Source organism: Camelus bactrianus, chromosome 16 (assembly GCF_048773025.1).
Source record: "Camelus bactrianus isolate YW-2024 breed Bactrian camel chromosome 16, ASM4877302v1, whole genome shotgun sequence".
NCBI classification, from domain to species: domain Eukaryota; kingdom Metazoa; phylum Chordata; class Mammalia; order Artiodactyla; family Camelidae; genus Camelus; species Camelus bactrianus.
The window spans coordinates 33,948,424-33,966,573 of record NC_133554.1 but is presented as its reverse complement, the minus strand read 5'-3'; the positions used below and the strand labels follow the sequence as shown (position 1 = coordinate 33,966,573).

Here is an 18,150-nt window from a genome sequence, read left to right as displayed (position 1 = left end):
GCTTGGCTACTTTCCTGGGGGAGGGAGATCCATATGTACAAACACACGCAGTCTGCAGTCCCTGTGACCAACACAGGACGTGCTCCAGGCACCCATCGCAGCTCAGGACACGACACACACATGCCACAGGTACAACAGCGGCTGTCACCATCCATTCAGAACACTTGACAGTGCAGCACCCAGTGATCGGCCTGTTGCCCCACACACACACTTGGGGCCCAGCCCAGCCCCCAGCTGGGGCAGACTGAAAGGTCTCTGGCACATCGTAAGCGTTTATTGAAATAAACTGAGTAGTGCCTCCCCCTCCACATGCACGTGGGCACTTGGATAGCTCCTGGTGGCTTCAAGGACCTGGGAGCTTTCCACCCTCCCCACCAGCCCCTCCTCTGGGCCCAGATGGTTCTGGTGCCCCCATATCTCAGTTCCCTGCTGAAGCCCCTCTCCCAGAACAGACAGTAGAGAGGAAGGAGGAAGGGACTGAGACCCAAGGATGGGGTGGCCCTCAGGTCACAGCCCCTGGGCAGGAATGATGAGAATAGGCATGCATTGGGGCCTGTCTACCACTCCAGGCAGATGGGAGGAGGTGGAGGGATGTTTCTCATCAGAGGCCCCCAGCCCTACTGGTAACTCCGGCCAGTGCTCCAGAAGGTGGGCTAGCTGCTGGCCAGCACCATACCTGGATGCTCCCTCCCTACAAGGACAGATGCCATGTCTGCAGGGATAGACTCCACCCCGACCCCTCCTTGTGTCCCGCGGACCAGAGCCTGCACTGTCTGCCAGTTCTGGAGCCCACTGAGGCCCCAGTGGGGACAAGGACAGATGGGAAGGGTGAATGAACCTTTCCAATTTAGTGACTTCCAGGGGACCTCCTAGATTTTGCCTCTGCCTGGCTAGGGTGCGGATTCACCAGTTCAGTACTGCCTAGTCATTGGTAGGTGGTGTCCTCAGTCCCCATCAGCTCCCAAGTTTACTTTGTCCTCAGGGAGGGCGCAGGCAGCCTCTGAGGGAGCAACAGAAGTGGGCAGGGCTTGAAGAGTGGGTCAAAGACCAGGCTTTGAATGGGCCCTGGGAGGGGCAGACCTATAGGGGTGTCATCTCACCACTGAGACCCACAGGACAGGGAAGGGGAAAAGGAGGAGCTTTTCCTCTTCCCTTCCTTCTAAAGTCCTTGCAGAGGTGATGTGGGATAACCATGCTGCTTTCTCTGCTCTCCTGTTGAGGAGTGCAGACTGGGAGTCTACCCTGAGTGCAACCAACTTGCCGCAGTGCCCAGCGGCCTCCCTGGGGAGCAGACCAGAGCTCTCCCAATACCCAGTCACCCTGGAGGGTTGGAAAGGAACTACTTTCTCTACCTGCTCCTGCAGGGATGCTCAGCCTACCTCTCTGAGCCCAGGGCCTCTGGAAAGCAAGCAGGCCTCCTAGTTCACTGGCTGCCCCAGCACCACCTTGGCCTGAGGGCAGAGGGTCAGAAGGAGTCAGGTGCCTCTGGGCTTCCAAACTTGATTCTGCCCTGGCTTCTCTGCCCATAATCTGCCACGTCCCCCAGGAACCCTATGCCAAACAGTTCTTTAAATGGGATTTATGACTGGGCACTTTCCCTGGGGTCTCCCTTTCTCAGGGACCTGGGTCCAGACAGATGACAGGGTGAGAGGGCGTGTTCCTCCTGAGAGCAAGGGGCCTGACCAGCCCAAGCCTGGTGCCCTGGCCCTGCCTCCCAGGGTGGCCTGTGCCCGTGGGGCCCAACAGCTGCCCGTGCCGGGTGCCAGCGCCTCCCCGCCCCCCTAGCTCTTCTTGGCCTCCTGCTCCCTGCGCCGGAGCTTCTCACGCTGCCGCGCAGCCTTCTCCTGGGCCTTGCGCTCCTTCTCAGCGGCCGCCGCCAGCTCCTTCAACTTCCGCTTCACTAGCGCCCGGTCATGCGAGTTGCTGAGCCCCAGGCTCTGGGGGAGGAATCCAAGGGTGAGGGAAAGAGCCCCAACCCCCCTGGCCAGCCCAAGGTGGCCCAGGTGGATTCTGGAACTCAGCCAGGTCGCCACCTCCCAGACTCACTGATGGATCAGAGCCCTCAGGGCAGGAATTTGGAATGGGAGTGGTTGGGAGAGAGAAGGATGGAGGGTTCCAGGCCCTTTGCCCCTCCCCTTCCTCTACTCAGGATTTCAGCCTTAGCGTGACCCTGCCTGACCCCCTGAGACCCAGAGATGGGGAGCAACGTGCCCAAGGACACACAGCTAGTCAGTGGCTAAGGCCCCTCCCCACTCCGGAGACTTCCTGGGAGACCCTCACCACTGCTTCCCCAAACAACTCAGCAGAAGGTGCAGAACAGGCCAGAAACCTCCCAGCAGAGATCAGCGCACCCCTAGCCCCACCACCCCGCCCACTTCCCTCCCACAACCACCAGCCTCCAAGACTGAGAACCAGATGAGCTGACCGGGGGAAACTCCTTAAGAGTCGAGAGTCAGAGGATATGATAGTCTGAGAGGTCAAGGTTAACCTGGAGACTTGGGCTGGAGCTTGAAAGTCAAACTGAAGAATTTGGCTGGGGTCACACTGGGGACTCCAAGTTAGACTCGGGGGCCCATCACAGAGTAAAGATCAGGCCAAGGGCCTTGCCTAGAGGTCAGAGGTCAGGGCAGTGGTCTTAGAGGGAGCGGAAAGGTCAGGATGAGGGGATCCCAATCCTTGAAGTTTGCCTCAGGCTCCGGCTGCATCGGGGCCCTTCCACTCAGACCCACCTTAAGTTTGCTTCCGTCCAGCTGCAGTAGCTGCGGCCCATCCACCTGCCGTGCAGCAAACTCAGCGGCATACTGCTCCAGGTTGAGGCTGTGCAGCCACTGGCCTACCTGCTGACTGGTCCAGTGGTAAACAGTGGGGAGAGGTTCATCCAGGAACTGGGATGGAGACCAAGGAGAGTGAGCGGGGAAGACGTGGCGTGTGCCCTCATACCTGGCAGAGTCAGAGGTCAGGGCTTGCTTACCTCATCCGAAGACTGGGACAGTGTGTGGTAGGGGTAGGAACACTTGGTCGCCTGCCGGGGACCACTGGGGATCTTGGGGCTGCTGCTGGGGGGTGTGGAGTCATCACTCAGGGTGGATTCCTAGAAGGGAAGGGAGTGCATTCCACTGAGGAGTGCGCTGAGGAGAGCGCTCACCTCTAAACCCAAGGGAGTCACCCTTGACCCGCCACCCTCACCCAGATGGAGCTGATGTCCAGGCTTGGCACCAGGCTCAGTGCCCCTGAGCACGAACCAGGAACTGGAGGACACAACTCATGGGAGGCATCAGGGTCTGAGGCCTCAGGGAGGATGTGGGGCTAGAACTGAGCCAGGCAGAGTAGTTAGCGGGAATGGAGGAGGTCAGACTAGGTATCGCTTCCTAGATAGCTGACCGGGGTTCCCCAGGCGGGGTCAGATGTCCCTGTCTTGCACCTCCCCTGTGGCCTCTAGCACCCTGGCCTATAAATGCCTGGTTAGAAGTCCTTGTCCCCACTGGACTGTGAGCTCTACAAGGGCCTGGGCTGTGTCTGTTCACCATGGTATCCCCAGGGCCCAGGCCAAGGGAAGGAAGAAAAAGGGAGAGATGGAAGGAGGGCATGGGAGGAGGGATCCCCTTCTCCCCTGAGTTCCCAGCTTTCTGATCTCCTCTGCCCCTGTGGCACATGAGTAACAGAACGACAACAAGCGTAGGCTGAAGGACATAGGGCCTGGCACCTAAATCCAGTTCGGTCTGTGGGCAAATCCCTTCTCTCTGGACCTGGATTTGCTCATCTGTACAGTGGGGGCGAGCGTGCCTGCCCTCCCTACTTCACTGAGCCTTTGTGAGAGTAAAGCAAAAACATGCATTTGGAGTTTTGTAGACCGTGGAGCCTGGTGAACAGAAGCAGATGCTCACTGTTGCTTCTGTTACGTGGTATCATTTCTCCCAAAGGGTTGTGAGCTTTCTGAGCACTAGCTAGGTTGGGGTCCTGTTCACCTGTTTCCCCCAAGCCTCACTGCATGTATGTAGCTCAGCTCCTAAGACAGGACGTGGGGCTAGAACTGAGCCAAGCAGAAGTTAGCAGGAAGACAGGAGCCCCCAGGCTGCATGTATAGTAGGGATGATGGTGCTCAGTGATGTGTGTGGAATGGAAGCAATGAATGAACTACAACATATGAATGAGTGAGCAAGTGAGTGTATGAACTCAAGAGACTGGATGAATTAACGAATCTCTGAATGGCTCCATGGATGGACAAATGGACTCCAGGGATGCCTGGTCGCAGCCCAAGCTGGGGTGAAGTATGCTGTTAAGCCACCTGAGTCGAGGGGCCCGTATGGGGGCTAGAAGGCCATGGACTCACCTGAGAAGCTGACTTCTTAGGGCTGAAGCCCTCGTGTTTAGGGGAGCAGGCCGGGGAGGTGGTGCTGCCAGAGGACGCCGAGCCCTTGCCACTGTCTGTGAACCAGGAAAAGGGCAGGAACGGGGAGCCCCCTGATCTGCTGGACCCCTCCACCGACTCCCTGTGGAGAGAGCACCCTGCGTGGGTGTGGACACCAAGGCGAGGGCCAGGGCCCGGGCCCACAGGGAGCCATGGGCAGAAGCTACGGTTGAGGGGCTGTGGGTGCCTCTTACCTGCTGCCCATGGACAGGCGGTTGCTGCCCTTCTCCTTCCGGCTCTTGCTAGTGGATGCTCGGCGTAAGGTGACCCTGTGGAAAGGGCAAGAGGGAGGGGGACAGTGCTGCCCCCTGTGCTACCCCCATTCCCAAACCTTTTGTTCTGGCCCCTCCTCCACTCACCCCAGGTCCAGGAACTTTCGGCGAGTCTTCTTATCCAGGCCAATGGTAGGGCTGGCGGGCTCAGGTGGGCTGGCATCCCGGCTGTCATCTTTTGAGGAAGAGAAGGAAGGAAATAGCCCATGTGGTGGCTTGTCTGCCTCCTTCAGCTGCCAGTGAGGTGGTAGAAATTCTCTTGACTTAGAATCAGGCAACCTGGCTCTGGCGCCCTCCACTAGCCGTGTGATCTAGGACAAGTCATCACCTCTCTGAGCTTCCTGCATCTCAAACATGGGGATAGTAACTGCCTATTTCATGGAACCTAACAGGATGTTGATGACAGCCTTATACAAAGCATAAATCACTCTGAAAAAGGAGGGACCACTACTCCACTGTTAATTTTATCATGGCCAACTTTTAACCAATTTCCAATCATGGCTCCCATGTCACATCCTCAGAGAAGCCTTCCAGGATGCTCCCAACTGGTTGCTTTCACCCTGATACATGTTCTCCTGCCCTGCTCACTGTTTCTCGCGTAGCACTTACTACACCTTGTAAACATATATTTAATTAACGGATAAATTGGTTTCTTCCCCCTCTAAACTATAAGAAATTATTCGTTTCTTCCCATGAGGACGAGGACTGCATCTGCTTGCTCTTTTGTGTGTCCCAGTGTGCAGCAGTGTCTGGCACCTATTAAGGCGCTCAGGAAACGAGTGAATGAACCGTGGCCTTCCCCCACCCTCCCCCAAGCCACCCTGTCCCTCGGGTCGGCCATGCGTGCACTCCGGCGCCCACCCGACCGCTTGCCGGCAAGGGGCGCCGCGCCGGCCGCCGCTCACCTTCGCTGTGCGGCTCGGCGCGGGGGTGGCGGCGCGCGAAGCTGGGCGAGCTGTCGGACGAGGGCGCCGAGCGTGGCGGCGAGCACGAGGCGGCGGCCAGGCCCTCGTGCGAGGCGGTGTTGTGCAGGGGCCGGTAGCGTGTGCGCGGCGAGGGCGGCGGCTCGTCCTCGTCCAGGCTGCGCCGCAACCCAGGAGGCTCCAGACAGAAGGAGCCCCCGGCCGGGGACCCTGGGCTCGAATGCAAAGGCGAGCGCAGCCGGTGCAGAGGGCTCCCGCAGCCGTCGGTCACCTGGGGGAGGGGCAGCTGCTCACCGCCAACCCGCCTCCCCTTTCCCCCGAGGGGAGCCGGGACTCCTAGGTCCTTCTGGGGCCTGGAGGGAGGGTTTCTTCGTGGATCCTGCCTCCTTCACTTACTAACTGTGTGACTGTTAGTGAACCTCTCAGAGCCTCAGTTTCCTCATCTGGAAGATGGGGATAATACCTTCCTTGAGAAGATGAAATTAGCCAGAAGTGAACTACAGCTATTATTTTTTAGCCTTATTAGTCAGAAGTCTGGGGGTGTGGTTTCCCCGGAATTGTGGTTTGAAGGGATTATCCAGGGGCAAGAAGGGTGGGTGGGTTATGTGGATTGCCCCAACCTTGCCTCCGGGCCCATCGGAGCCTTCACCATCCTCTGCAGAGCTGGCACTGTCCCGAAGCCTCGAGCGGGAGGGCCGGTGTCTCCGGCCCTTAGCCAGTAGTTGGGCCCGGGCCTTGTGTAAACTGCTGTCCAGTCTGACGGTCTCTGGTACAGCCAAGTCCAGGTCTGCAAACCGGGGGAGTGGGGCAGAGACCAGACACATGAGGACAGCAAGCCCAGAGGCCCACCTCAAGCGGCCACCTGCACTCACACCCAGACATTCAACAAATGTCTCTGAGTGCTGGGCACTGGGAGTACAGATGAGATGGAAAACCAGGTCTCTCACAGTCTCCTGGGGAGCTGGACACGTCTGCTCATATACACAGCAGCGTGATGGAACCACTCACAGGCACAGAGGAGGACAGGGCGGCTCTGTTTGGATGAGTTGGAGGAAGAACCACCAAAACTGGGTCTTAAGGTCTGGACAGGAGTTTATAAGAAGAGGTTGGCAAGACTGGTACATGACATGCTGGGAAATAGGGAGGCTGGGGGCAGGGGCGGGGCACCTCCAGGGCAACGGGAGGGCAGGTTTGTGGAGGGAAGAACAGGAGAATGAGGCCTGAGAGAGCACGGTCATCATGGCTACTGGTGAAGAAGTGTCAAGTACACACCAGGATGTACATACATCACCTCGTCTACTCAAAACAGCCCCTGGACTAGGGACAGCTATTACGCACATTTTACAGTGGAGCAAACTGAGGGTCAGAGAGCAGTGGTCCAGGATTTGAGCCTGGCTAGTCTAGCTTCAGGGTCGCACTGAGACAGCACTGCTGAGCATCTAGAGTGCTCACGGTTGAACTGGAGCAGAGGGACCCCCCACAAGCCAGTGGCAGCAACAGAGAGGAAAGCCCACAGACCCCGAAGCCTGTCTCTCCCACCCTGGGTTCCGTGGCCCAGGGCTAGGTCCTGGATGAGGACAGGGAGGAAGAATATGCAAACCTAACGGATCATGCCTAAACCCTATAGAGTCATTTGCTCCACGTGAGAACTCAGCCTTCGCTTTGCAGTGTCCCTGAGCTTGCCACTGGGAGTCTCCAGGCAGAAAGGTTTCTTCCCAGACCTTAGCATGGGTTGAGACCTTTCTTCACCACTCTGTCCACCATGATCTCAGGGATGCCACCCCAAAACTCATGCCCGCCCTGCTTTGCCTGCTCCTCTTTCTCTTGTCTGCAGACACCCCCTAAGCCATCCCAGTGGCTGGACTACCACCCATGTCTATTTCCAGCCTGATCCCTCCCCTGAACTCCAAGCCTGGGCACCTCAGCACCTGCCAGGGAACTTGCCAGGTCAAAAGCACCCAGGCACCGCAAACTCAGCCTATCAAACAAACCCACCAACTTGCCTCAAGTGGATTCTCCATCCCCTGGCTCAGTGAAAGGCCCCTGTCCACCCAGTCACCCCACTCAGACAGCTCTGAGCTACCTTTCCCTCAGACCAGACCCGGTTGGTAATTCATGAATCCATCTGCCTATGTGACACCCCCACTTGGATGTCCAATTGGCATCTTTAACCCAGATGTGAAAATTGGACCTCTGCACTCCCCAAGCTGCTCTTCATAGTCTGCCCCTCTCGGTGAATGGCAGCTCCATCCTTCCAGCTGCTCAGGTCAGACCCCTGAAGTCACCCTTGACTCCTCCCCTCCCCTCCCACCCTACAAACTGATCCACCCACAATTCCTGTTAGTTCTACTTTGGAAATATATCTAGACATACTGAAATATTTATGGTGAAATGACATGATGTTTTGGATTAGGTTCAAAATAATCCAGAAGACTAGGAAGGGGATATAGATGAAATGAGACTATCCGTGAGTTGACGATTGTTGAGGTTGGGTGATGAGTACATGGGCGGATGATGGAGTACATTGTGCTAGTCTCTCTGCTTTTGATTTCCCACAATAAAACACTGTTTACAGGTGTCTGTGTACACACGCTTACACACATGCATACATGTGGGGAGAAAGAGGAAGGGAGGGGAGAGGGAGAACTCACAGCACCCCTGCTCTAGGTCACCATCACCTCTTGCCTCGATTATTACAAATCCTCCCAGTGAGTCTTTCCTCTGCCTCCCTTTCCCATTTACAGTCTATTTTCAACACAGCAGCCAGAGTGATCCTGGTAAAACATGTCAGCTTGTGTCACTCCTCTGCTCAGAACCCTCCAGTGACCTCCATCTCACACAGAGCAAGAAGCCTCCAGACTCAGGCTGTTAGGTGACTCTCCCCGACTCTCCCCATCTTGCTTCCTCCACTCCAGCCACCCTGGCCTCCAGGCTCTTCACACAAGCCCATCCTGTGCCTCAGGGCCTTTGCATTTCCTGCAAGGCCCTTGGCACAGAATTCTGCATGGTTCTCTCTCTCACCTCCTTCAAGTCTTTGCTTAAAGGCTTCCTCTCATCAAGGACTCCCCTGACCCCTCAATTTAAATACCCCCAGAACCCCCACTGCTAATTTTTTCCTGTATCATTTATCATTCTCTAGCATACCATTTATTTTACTTATTTAATTTATTGTCTCTCTCCATCCATTAGAATGTCAGCTACAGGAAGGCAGAGTTTTGTCTATTTTGTTCATTGCTCTAACATAGGCATCAAATAGTGTGTGTGTGAAAGAGACTGTGTGTGCATGAGTGTTATAAATGCTTTACAACTACTATTTCATTGAAAACTACCCCCAACCCAAGGAGGAAGAGACTCCGGGAATCCCCAGGGCAGCCTGAATTTCCCTGAAGGTCTATGAAGAGCAGGCCAGGGTTATAGGGAGTCTGGCTCCGAGACTTGGTGTGTAACTAACCAAGCTCGCTCTACTGCCTCTGAGGCCGAGATGGGAGCGACACGTGAGTCCAAACTCTTATTTTACAGATGGGGAAACTGAGGCTCAGAAAGGGAAGTTTGGCCCAGAGTTCAAAGGGACTTAAGGACAGCAGGCAGGTCTCTTGGCCAGAGCTCTCGCTGCTCAGGGGGCTGTGGCGGAGGGTGAACTGATGGGCACCCTCTACCCGTCCAGCACCGGGCTGGTGCCCAGCCACTGGGGCCAGGGGGATGGGCCCTTTGCACCTGGATCTGGGCCACATCAAGACCATGGTCTTACCTTGAGGGGCTAGGGAGCAAAGGGACTCCTAAGTGGCTTGGGGGATTTTCATGCAAAGTGGGGCCAGCCTCTCCTCCAGTCCCTTGCTCTACTGGGCCCCCCTCACCTCCTTCCATCCCTCTCCCATCTCTCTTTCCCCCTGGGAGTTAGCCCGGCCCTGGGCAGTGGGAAGCCATGAATATTTAATTGTCTTTCTCTTCAGGAAGCAGGCCAGGCGAGCTGCTACCTCAGCAGGTCCAGGAGAAGGAAAACAGGAAGGTTTGGGGTGTCGGGTGAGGGGATTGGAAGCTGAAAAGCCCAAGGACGGGGTAGCTCACCTCTGTCAGGCCAGGGGTCAGGCTGGGCCTGGATGGGGTTGGAGAGACTCAGTGTCTGAGGCCCAGAGGCAGTTCAAGGCTGGGGGAGTCCCCAAGGCAAACCCTTCACTCCACAGGCCCCGGGGAGACCGGGGAAAGCAGCGTTCCCCAGGAGCCGGGAGGGGGAAGCCACAGTTCCAGGCATTGCCAGGGCTTGTGGCTGTCACAAGGGAGAATGGGGTGAGTGGGGGAGGGGGAGGAGGAGAGGGTAAGGAAGGTGGAGATGAGAAGGCTGGGGAGGAGAAGCTGGGGGCCCCATGGCATTCGGCACATAGGAGCCCCTCCCGGCTGAGTTCTTTTAAAGCCTGCACATACAGTACCGGCTTTCTGTCTCCACCTCTCCCTCATGTTCCTCCCTATTCTTTTGCCCACTGACTCCTCCACCAAATCCAGTCAGGAAACAGCCTTTCCACCCCAGTGCATGCTGGGAACTCTGCCCCATCAGTGGTCTTTCTCTAGTCTACACAATAGAAAGACTGCAGCGGGTAAGTGATGGTGCAGGAGGTGTGTCCATGCACCCCAGTGTGTACAGAGGGTCAGCCTAGGGGTGCTGACGCTGAGTGTGTGTTATGCATTTTTTATTTTCTTGCACACTCATCACTGCAAGGTAAGTTCCCTTATTTATGTGACTTGGAGGTAATGTGTGTCAGCTGTGCTAGGGGATCCAGGTGTGCAGCACAGTGACTGTGAGCAGGGAGGTAGGCAGTCGGGATTTCTAGTCCTCGCTCTGCCACTAACCTGCCCTGTAACCTTTAAAGCAAAGTCATTTCCACACACTGTGTCCTTGGCTCACTGTCTGCAAAATGGGCACACTTCTTAGCAGTATTGTGAGGGTTAAATAATGCAGCACATGTGAGATGGGGGTGCTAACCTGGTACCTGGCCTGAGACAGGCACTTGATAATGGGCATCCTTATTATTATTGTTGTAGTTGGATATCACTCAGACAATGGTGACAAAGAAGGCCACAAGACACACACACACACACACACACACACACACACACACACACACACACACACACACACACGACTCCAAGGGACTCCTCCCTCCCAATGCCCAATAGCCTTGGCTAGAGATAGAGCCAAACTGAACTTACCGAAAACCTCATCCGCAGGTTCTCGGAGCTTTGAAGAAGCCATGACTCAAGAGAGCTGAAGAGGACAAGGGAAGAGAGAAAAAGACCTGGATAAGAGGTTCCATTTGGTGGAGGGAGGCAAGGGAGGTGCCGATGACCACCAGCTCTGGGCCTTCTGGCCTCTCATCTTCCCTTACAACTCTCCCTCTGGCCCCTGGAAGAGAAGTCATCTGAACCATACCCCAGATGTGGGGTTGGGGCAGGAGGCAGAAGCAGAAGGGTAGGGGCAGAAGCAAGTCCAGGGTGTAGACACAGGCTGAGTCCTGTGGTCCGGGTTCAAGCTGATTTGCTCCACATGGGTCATGGAACTTCCCCCTTCACTGTCTTGGGCCTTTCCATCATTAACATTCCCTAAAACTTTTAATCATCATAAATTGTCCAACATCAAATTTGGGAGAAAACTTGGAGATGATTAAATCCAATCCTCTCATTTTACAAATAAAGAAGCAGATGAGAGAATGACTGACCTAAGATCACATAACAAGTTAATGGCAAAATCTGAATCAGAACCCAGTCTCTTCCATCTGCTCATCTATCTCCCTCCCTCCTTATCCATGCACCTACTTGGCCATTCACCCATCCATTCATTCGCCCATTCATCATCCATCCAGCCAACCGTCTATCTTTCCAACCACTCATCCAGCCAACACCCAGCCCCACCCAACCATCCACCCATTTTTACATCCATCAGTTTATACCATCCATCCATCCATCTTCCCATCCATCACCCAGTCCTGCCTCCCCCGACTCCCATCACTGGTGTGCTCACCACCTGCCTTCCTGAACATGAGCTGTTCAGGAAGCTGGCATCATCAGCAGGGCCACTGTTTTCTTGACAAACTCACAGTTCTCACAGTTCTCACAGTTCTCGACAGACTCGCAGATGCAGAAGGGTATGAGAAGTACTCACAGCAGAACAGTGGATAGCCAAATCTCTGTGATGCGTCAAATTTGTTCTGGGAAGACGTATGGATGGGTAGGGGGTTTGTTTTGTTTTGTTTGTGGGAAACAAGAAAGGAAGGGCAGGTGGGGAAGCAGGATAGATGTAGCTGAAACAATTCGGGCAGGCTTCCTAGCAGATGTAGGATTGCAGCATCCCTAAACCAAGGCCTGCGGGTTAGAGGGGAAGGGGAATGCCAGATGAGGGGAGAGAGCGGAAGCTCAGGGGCAGGGGCACACTGCAAGGTTGGGACATGATCTCTAATTACTTCTTTTTTTTTTAACGGAGGTACTGGGGATTATCTTCATGCCTGCTAAGCATGTGCTCTACCACTGAGCTATAACCTCACCCTCTCCAATTACTTCTAACGCTTAGGTCCCCATAAGAAGGGCAGGGCACTGGACTAGGCCATACCCTTGACAGTTATAGGGAAGCTAGGCCACATGCCTGCTGGGTTCTTTTCCAACTCTCCTCTTCTGTTATTACATAGATGTCATCTCATTGTGAGTTGGCCAGGCTTGGCGTTCTTTGTATCCCCACTTTACAGATAGGGAAAACTGAGATGCAGGAGATAAGAGGCAGAACTCAACCTTGACCCCAGTCTCCTGCCTGTCAGCTCTATCCTGGGTGGTAATCTGCAGTCCTGAAGGCTGCTCATTAGAAAGGACATTCCTAGGAGAAGGGACAGGGGTCAAGGGAGGAGAGCAGCTCCATACTTGCTAGGACTGGATAAGCTTCAAAACTACCCCCACCCCAGGCTGGAAGCAGGAAATGAGCTGCATGAAGGGGCCTGGGATATGGGCCCTCCAAGAACACTCCTACCATTCTTGAACTCTGGGTGCTAGTAACAAAGAAGTTCTAGAATCTCTCTTCCTGTCCTGAAGAGGCCAGTGGGAAGAGAGGCTACCCCTAAGAACGAACCAAATTCCCTCATTCAATCGCAAAGCCTCATCTGATCAGGATCCAGCTTCCACCTCCTCCAGAAGACTGTCCTAGATGGCTCTCCTTCCTCTTATTTGTCTACATAATTTCTAAATCCACCCTCCCCCACCACTAGGAAATGAGTAATTTTTCTTATTTCATTGATTCCCTAGCTAGGTCATATCTCCCCCACATGAGATGAGAACTCCAGGAGAGGGACCAGTATCCCCATCAGACTAGGGACTCCCTGATGACAAGAAATGCCTCTCCCATCAGAAGGGAGGCTCCCCCAGGGCAGTAGCAGTGCTTCCTCCCTTAGTCGACCGACCAGAGAATGGAGAGCCCTGGTGTTCTTTATTCAAGGTCCTAGTCTAGGGTGGAGACTCTCTTGTGGATGTAGTCCTCTTTCAGTTACCCTCTGGGGTGAGCTGGAGCTTCTAACTCACACCAGCGCCCAATCTATCCTGAGTCAGCACAAATTGAATCTTTCTTTCTCACCCTTCAACAACTAACTCCCTGGGCTGTGTATGGGGGGGGGGGGCCCTCCCTACACTGTCCCATGGGAAACTCTGGGAAGCATCACATCAGGAGGTCACCAGGCCCTTCCCACCCAACCCCTCCTTCTTCCAAAACTGCATCTTGGAAAATTAAACAACCCTCATTTACACTCCTACAACACTACTCATCCCCGCTCCCCCCCCCCCACACACACTCATCCACACACATTCAAAGCAGGTAACTGCGGCAAGGTGGAAATGAACCTATTTTCTGGACACAGTCTGGGCTCGGACTCTACCAGGCCAGAGTCCACTCCTTCCTCCCAAAACTTCCTCATTCCCAGAGGAGGAGACGGAACACCAACAACCTTTGACCCTTCTGTGGGAGAAAGGGAGGCAGGTGAACTCCTGGGATCCGGGGAAGGAGAAAGAGAAAGAAAGGGGGCACAAACCCTGGAGAGGGAGTGGGGAGCAGGTCAGAGACAGGTTGGTGGAGAGTCCATTCACAGAGCTGCAGAGAGGAGGAAGAAAGAGCAAGAGAAGAGCCTGGAGCTGTGGGGCCAGGGGACACAGCAGTAGAGACAGGGCTCCAGCAGCCCTGAGTGAGGCCCAAGGGAGAGGTGGAGAAGACGGCACCAGCTGCCTGCCTGCCAGGACAGGGGCGGCCCCTGGAGGGGCAGGAAAGAGGAAAGGGGCCCTGGAAGAGAAGGAGCCCAAGAGAGAAGTGCAACTGCGAAAGGAAAGCTCAGGGAGGGATGGACGGCAGAGGAGGCAGTAGGCGAGGTAGGCGAGGCAGTGTGGAGCTAGAGAAAGTGGTGATCCCCTCCCGTAAGGCCCAGGCTGGGGGCATCTGGCAACAGTCGGATCCTCCTCCAAGCACCGCTGGAAATGGGGTGGGGTGGAGGACAGGGCACATTCTGCACTCCCAGGGCCCCTGTCCCTCAATCAGAGCCAAGTGGCTAGTTTCTGTCCAATCCATCAGTCCAACTCTGCACCAGACAAGATGGAGTTAAGCTCTCCCCCTCCCCCAACACCAGTTTTTTTAAAAAATTAATTTCTGCGGGCGGCGGGCAGAGGGAGAGGATTAGGGACACAAATCCTATCTCCATCCCGTCCCCTGACAGCCCAGCACCCCAGCTCCAGGCGGCCCCCCTAGGGATAGGGAAAGAAAGGCCCTTGTCGCTTCTCCCCAACCAATCCCACTCCGGGTCCCACCGCGAGCCCAAGTGATCCCCAGCTCCGCTTCCCTATCCACCTCGGGGTCCTTGGGGTCTCGGCCTCTCACCTCCAGCATCTGTCATCTTCAGCGTCCGGCGCCTCGGGAACCCCTCAGGCCCATGGTGCTGGGGGCGGAGGCCAGGCGGGAGATGGGTGAGGGACTGTCACCCCGGCCGCGGGGGGCTCTGGGCTGGCTCCATCCACTCCATCCCGGGAGTAAGGGTAGGGGTTGGCGAGGTGGGTCCTGGAGTCGGAGGGTATGTGGGGGGAGTGGAGTTCGGAGAGAGAAGGAGAAGGTTTGCAGGAAGCAGGAGGTGCGGCGGGCGGGGCTGGACCAGGAGACCTAACGGGAAGATGCTCCGTGCGTGTGTGAGTGAGAGAGAGAGAGAGAGAGAGCGCGCGAGAGGAACGACCGCCCCGCCCGCTCGCCAGGCCCAGCCGGACGCGGGGTCCCCCGCCTGGCAGGCGGATACTCGTAGCGTCGTATCCGCGGGGATCCGCTGGGTTCACCGGGGAAGGGGCGATGCGGGGGCGCGTGGCGGGGAGGCCAGGCGCCCGGGAGACAAAGAACGGGAGGGAGGGAGGGGCGGACGCGGCGGGAGTACAGGGGAGGGAGGAGGCGGCCCCGCGCCGAGGCCGGGCGAGAGGATTCTAGCTGCCGCTACTCCTCGGCCGGCCGGTGGCAGTCGGGCAGGTGGGAGCAGACAGAGAGGTGGCCCCATCTTAAGACCCACGGGGCTTCTGACTCCTCTGCAAGATCTGTGAGGGTTCCTGATTCAAGCAGTCAACAGAGCAGTCGGGTGTGCCGAGGCCCAAGGGAACCAAGGGGAACAGGACCCATCCGGTGTAGGCCCTCGGGGCTTGTGGCTTTGTCAGGGTGGATGGACAAGTCCGGGGGCCCTAAGGAGCCCTGGTGCTGTAAGCCCTGGTTCACAGAGGACACTTCAGCCCCGGGAGAGCACATTGGAGGGCACCCAGTCTGCGGGCTGGGAGGGCAGTGTGTGTGTGTGGAAGTGATCCAGGAGGATTCCTGGAGGAGGTGATGTGCTGGCTACTTCAGGCCAGGGAGGGCAGATGTGTTAGTGGCGCTTGGCTGGGGTTGCGCGGTGCAGGAGAGTTAGGGGATGGATGTGTCAGAAGTGGGGTAGTGGTGAAGGGAGGGCTTGCACTTTATCCTACCAGCCTTAGGGAGAAAAGTAACAGATGAGGGAGGGGCTCAGATTTGCATTTTAGGACAAACCCCTGAGCTCCTTGGAGAAGGCAGCCTGAAGGCTGGGGCATCCCTCAGGAGGCTGTTGAGAGGTGGTGGGGGGTGGGGGTGGGGGAATGAAGATCTATGATCACAATAAGAACTACTCGGGATGTAGAACTGGAGAAATTGACAGGATCTGGGGACTGGCTGGCCACTGCCCGAGGAGGGGACTAGATGGCTGCAGGTCTTGGCCTGATGCCCTGGAGATGGAGAGGCGGTGGGGGGATGAGGTCAGACTTGGACTCGGTGAACTGGAGGTGGTGGCAGGCCAGCCTGGGGAGATAATGTAATAATCAACACTAGCTACTATACTGCGCTGGTTCAGGAGGTGCACTGGTTAGGCACTGCACTAAGCACTTTCTCAGATTATTAATGTTGCCCTCATGATAAACCCATGAGGTAGGTGTTTCTATTACCCCCTTTGTTTGTTCAAGAGTGAGTGGTGAGGTGGGGCAAGGGGGTGTCCAGAGCTCAAGGGAGAGGCATGCAATCTGTAAGGACAGAGTTTCTTGATGGCCTGCCAGAGTCTCTGAGGCCCAGGAAGAGCTGTGGGAGGTGGCATGTTGAGCCAGGATGGTCTTGGGACCATGGATGAGGGCAGAGCTCATAACCTTTAGGTGCTCAGGTATCTAAGGAGATGTGTGTGAGTTTTGGCATCTCTGGCTGCCTTCAGAATCTGCTGGCAGCCATGGGTTGCTGGCTAGATTATGGAGATCTGGGGAGGAGAGTGGTGACTCTGGAGGTCTTATTGGGGCTGTGTCTGGGGTCTTTAAAGCAGACAGTTTGCAGGCATTTGCTGAGATCTGGGTGGTAGGTTGGAATGGGGGTGTTGATTGTTTGGACCCTGTAGGGAGTGGGGAGATGATGTGTATGTAGCACCAGTGCTGGGGCGGTTTCTTTGGGAGGGTGTCTGTAGGCCACAGAATCCAGGAGGACCCCCTGTGTTCCTAATGATGCCCAAGCTTCTGGGAGTTGAGAAACCTCCTTCATCTGATTTCCCTCCCCTGTGGCAAGTGTTGGGGCTCTGGCAAACCCGCTCAGGCTCCTAAGAACTGGGGAGGTGGCAGGGCAGGGCTGGGGTAACGCCTCACACAGGCTTGCCCATGGCCACTTGTCACAGCCCCAAACACAGACATACTTCACAAGTGAGTCACATCTCAGGCCTGAAAAACTCGCAACAAAGCTACACACATCTCCAGCCCCACACCACTCAGGCTTAGACATGGGGGGGCTACTTTCCAAAAGGGTTCTGTCTTTTGGAACATAGAATGGCCCAATACATAGGACAGATGAGGTTAGGACCCCATCCTGGATACTTAGCCCCAGTGATATTAGCAGACTCCCACGTCTGCCTCCCCATCCAGGAAGGTTCAGCCACTTCACTTCTTGGGAACTTCTTGGCTAGGTTGCCTGTGCAGGGTCTAAGTCACCTCTAACTCTGTAGACATGACCTGTGACCTTGTGGTTTGGTGGTTTCTGATCCTGGGATTTGGCCGCTTGGCTGTCTTCCCAGAATTGTTCCAAGGAAGGACCATCCACTTGTAAAAGAAAATGCCTTGAGAGACATGGCCACCATTTCCAGATTCCCGGGTGAGTCTCAGGTGGGTGGCAGGACTGGACTGGTCCTATACAACCCTGAGGTATAGAACGAGGGGTTTTGAGAGGAACCTATGAGAAGCCAGAATTTGGCTTGACATGAATGAGACTTGTGTAACAGAGCCATCCGGAAGGGAGTGGCCACCACAGGAGCTGACTGTCACTGGAGTTCTGGTGAAGGCCACTCATCTCGGGTTTGTCAGAGACCCACCAAGGTGACCCTGAAGGGCCCTAATATTGGGACTTCCATTCTTTAGGACAAGGGGGACTGGGGGAACCCACTTGGGGGCCAGGCCACTGAACACGAGTGCCTTGTGTGCACTTCAGCTCTCACACAGCACACAGTACCTGGAGCAAGGGAAGGCTGGTGTTGGGGGATGGTCCTGCTGCCCCCACTTTCATCTCTCTCTGGGACTTCTTTCAAATGTTTCCCTGGAACCCTGGCATCTGTACTCCCAGACCCACTGGTATTAGAACTGGTGAGTTAGCAACCAGACCTGCTGGCACAAAGTGGGAGATTATGACTACTTAAGGCCTTTCGGGCGACCCCTAGAGGATTCTCTAAGACCCTGGGGATAAAACTGCTCTATCACCTCCTACCACCAGCTGCCACCTCCAGGAAATCTTTGATCCTTATGAGTACCTTATACAGGGTACCTTGTGAGAGAAAGGCCTAGGTACCTCCATCAGGTTAAAGGACTTCTCAGGGGAGGGTCCTGGGGCCCAACTTACCATATCTAACCCATCCTCTAAATTCCATTAAAGGTCTTGTAAGAAAAGTGATGAGTCTAAGGAACACTCCAGAAACCCTGGGCTTGCCCAGAAGGAATCAATAAAAAAACAAAACAAAACATGGGTGCTGATGCGGGGGGGGCGGGGGGG

General features: G+C 55.6%; 1 protein-coding gene across 1 annotated transcript; it reads right to left on the bottom strand.

Annotated features, from left to right (window-relative positions):
• Positions 1-234: 234 nt before the first annotated feature.
• Positions 235-14,931, bottom strand: SAMD14 (sterile alpha motif domain containing 14). The gene is made up of 10 exons (XM_074343023.1): positions 14,488-14,931; positions 10,806-10,860; positions 6,224-6,390; positions 5,586-5,874; positions 4,768-4,855; positions 4,603-4,677; positions 4,331-4,490; positions 2,972-3,091; positions 2,730-2,885; positions 235-1,937 (listed from the first exon to the last, which is right to left on the bottom strand). Exons 2-10 carry the CDS (start codon positions 10,846-10,848, stop codon positions 1,782-1,784), a joined length of 1,254 nt encoding a protein of 417 aa, XP_074199124.1. The 5' UTR covers positions 10,849-10,860; positions 14,488-14,931; the 3' UTR covers positions 235-1,781.
• Between the last annotated feature and the right edge of the window lie 3,219 nt (positions 14,932-18,150).

What these genes read in the sequence shown, in the direction of transcription:
- SAMD14 (XM_074343023.1), bottom strand. Translation starts at nt 10,848, where the DNA reads ATGGCTTCTTCAAAGCTCCGAGAACCTGCGGATGAGGTTTTCG. An exon ending in ACCTGCGGATGAGGTTTTCG is followed by an intron (nt 6,391 to 10,805) that starts GTAAGTTCAGTT and finishes CCCGGTTTGCAG; the next exon opens with ACCTGGACTTGGCTGTACCA. An exon ending in TGTCCCAGTCTTCGGATGAG is followed by an intron (nt 2,886 to 2,971) that starts GTAAGCAAGCCC and finishes TCTCCATCCCAG; the next exon opens with TTCCTGGATGAACCTCTCCC.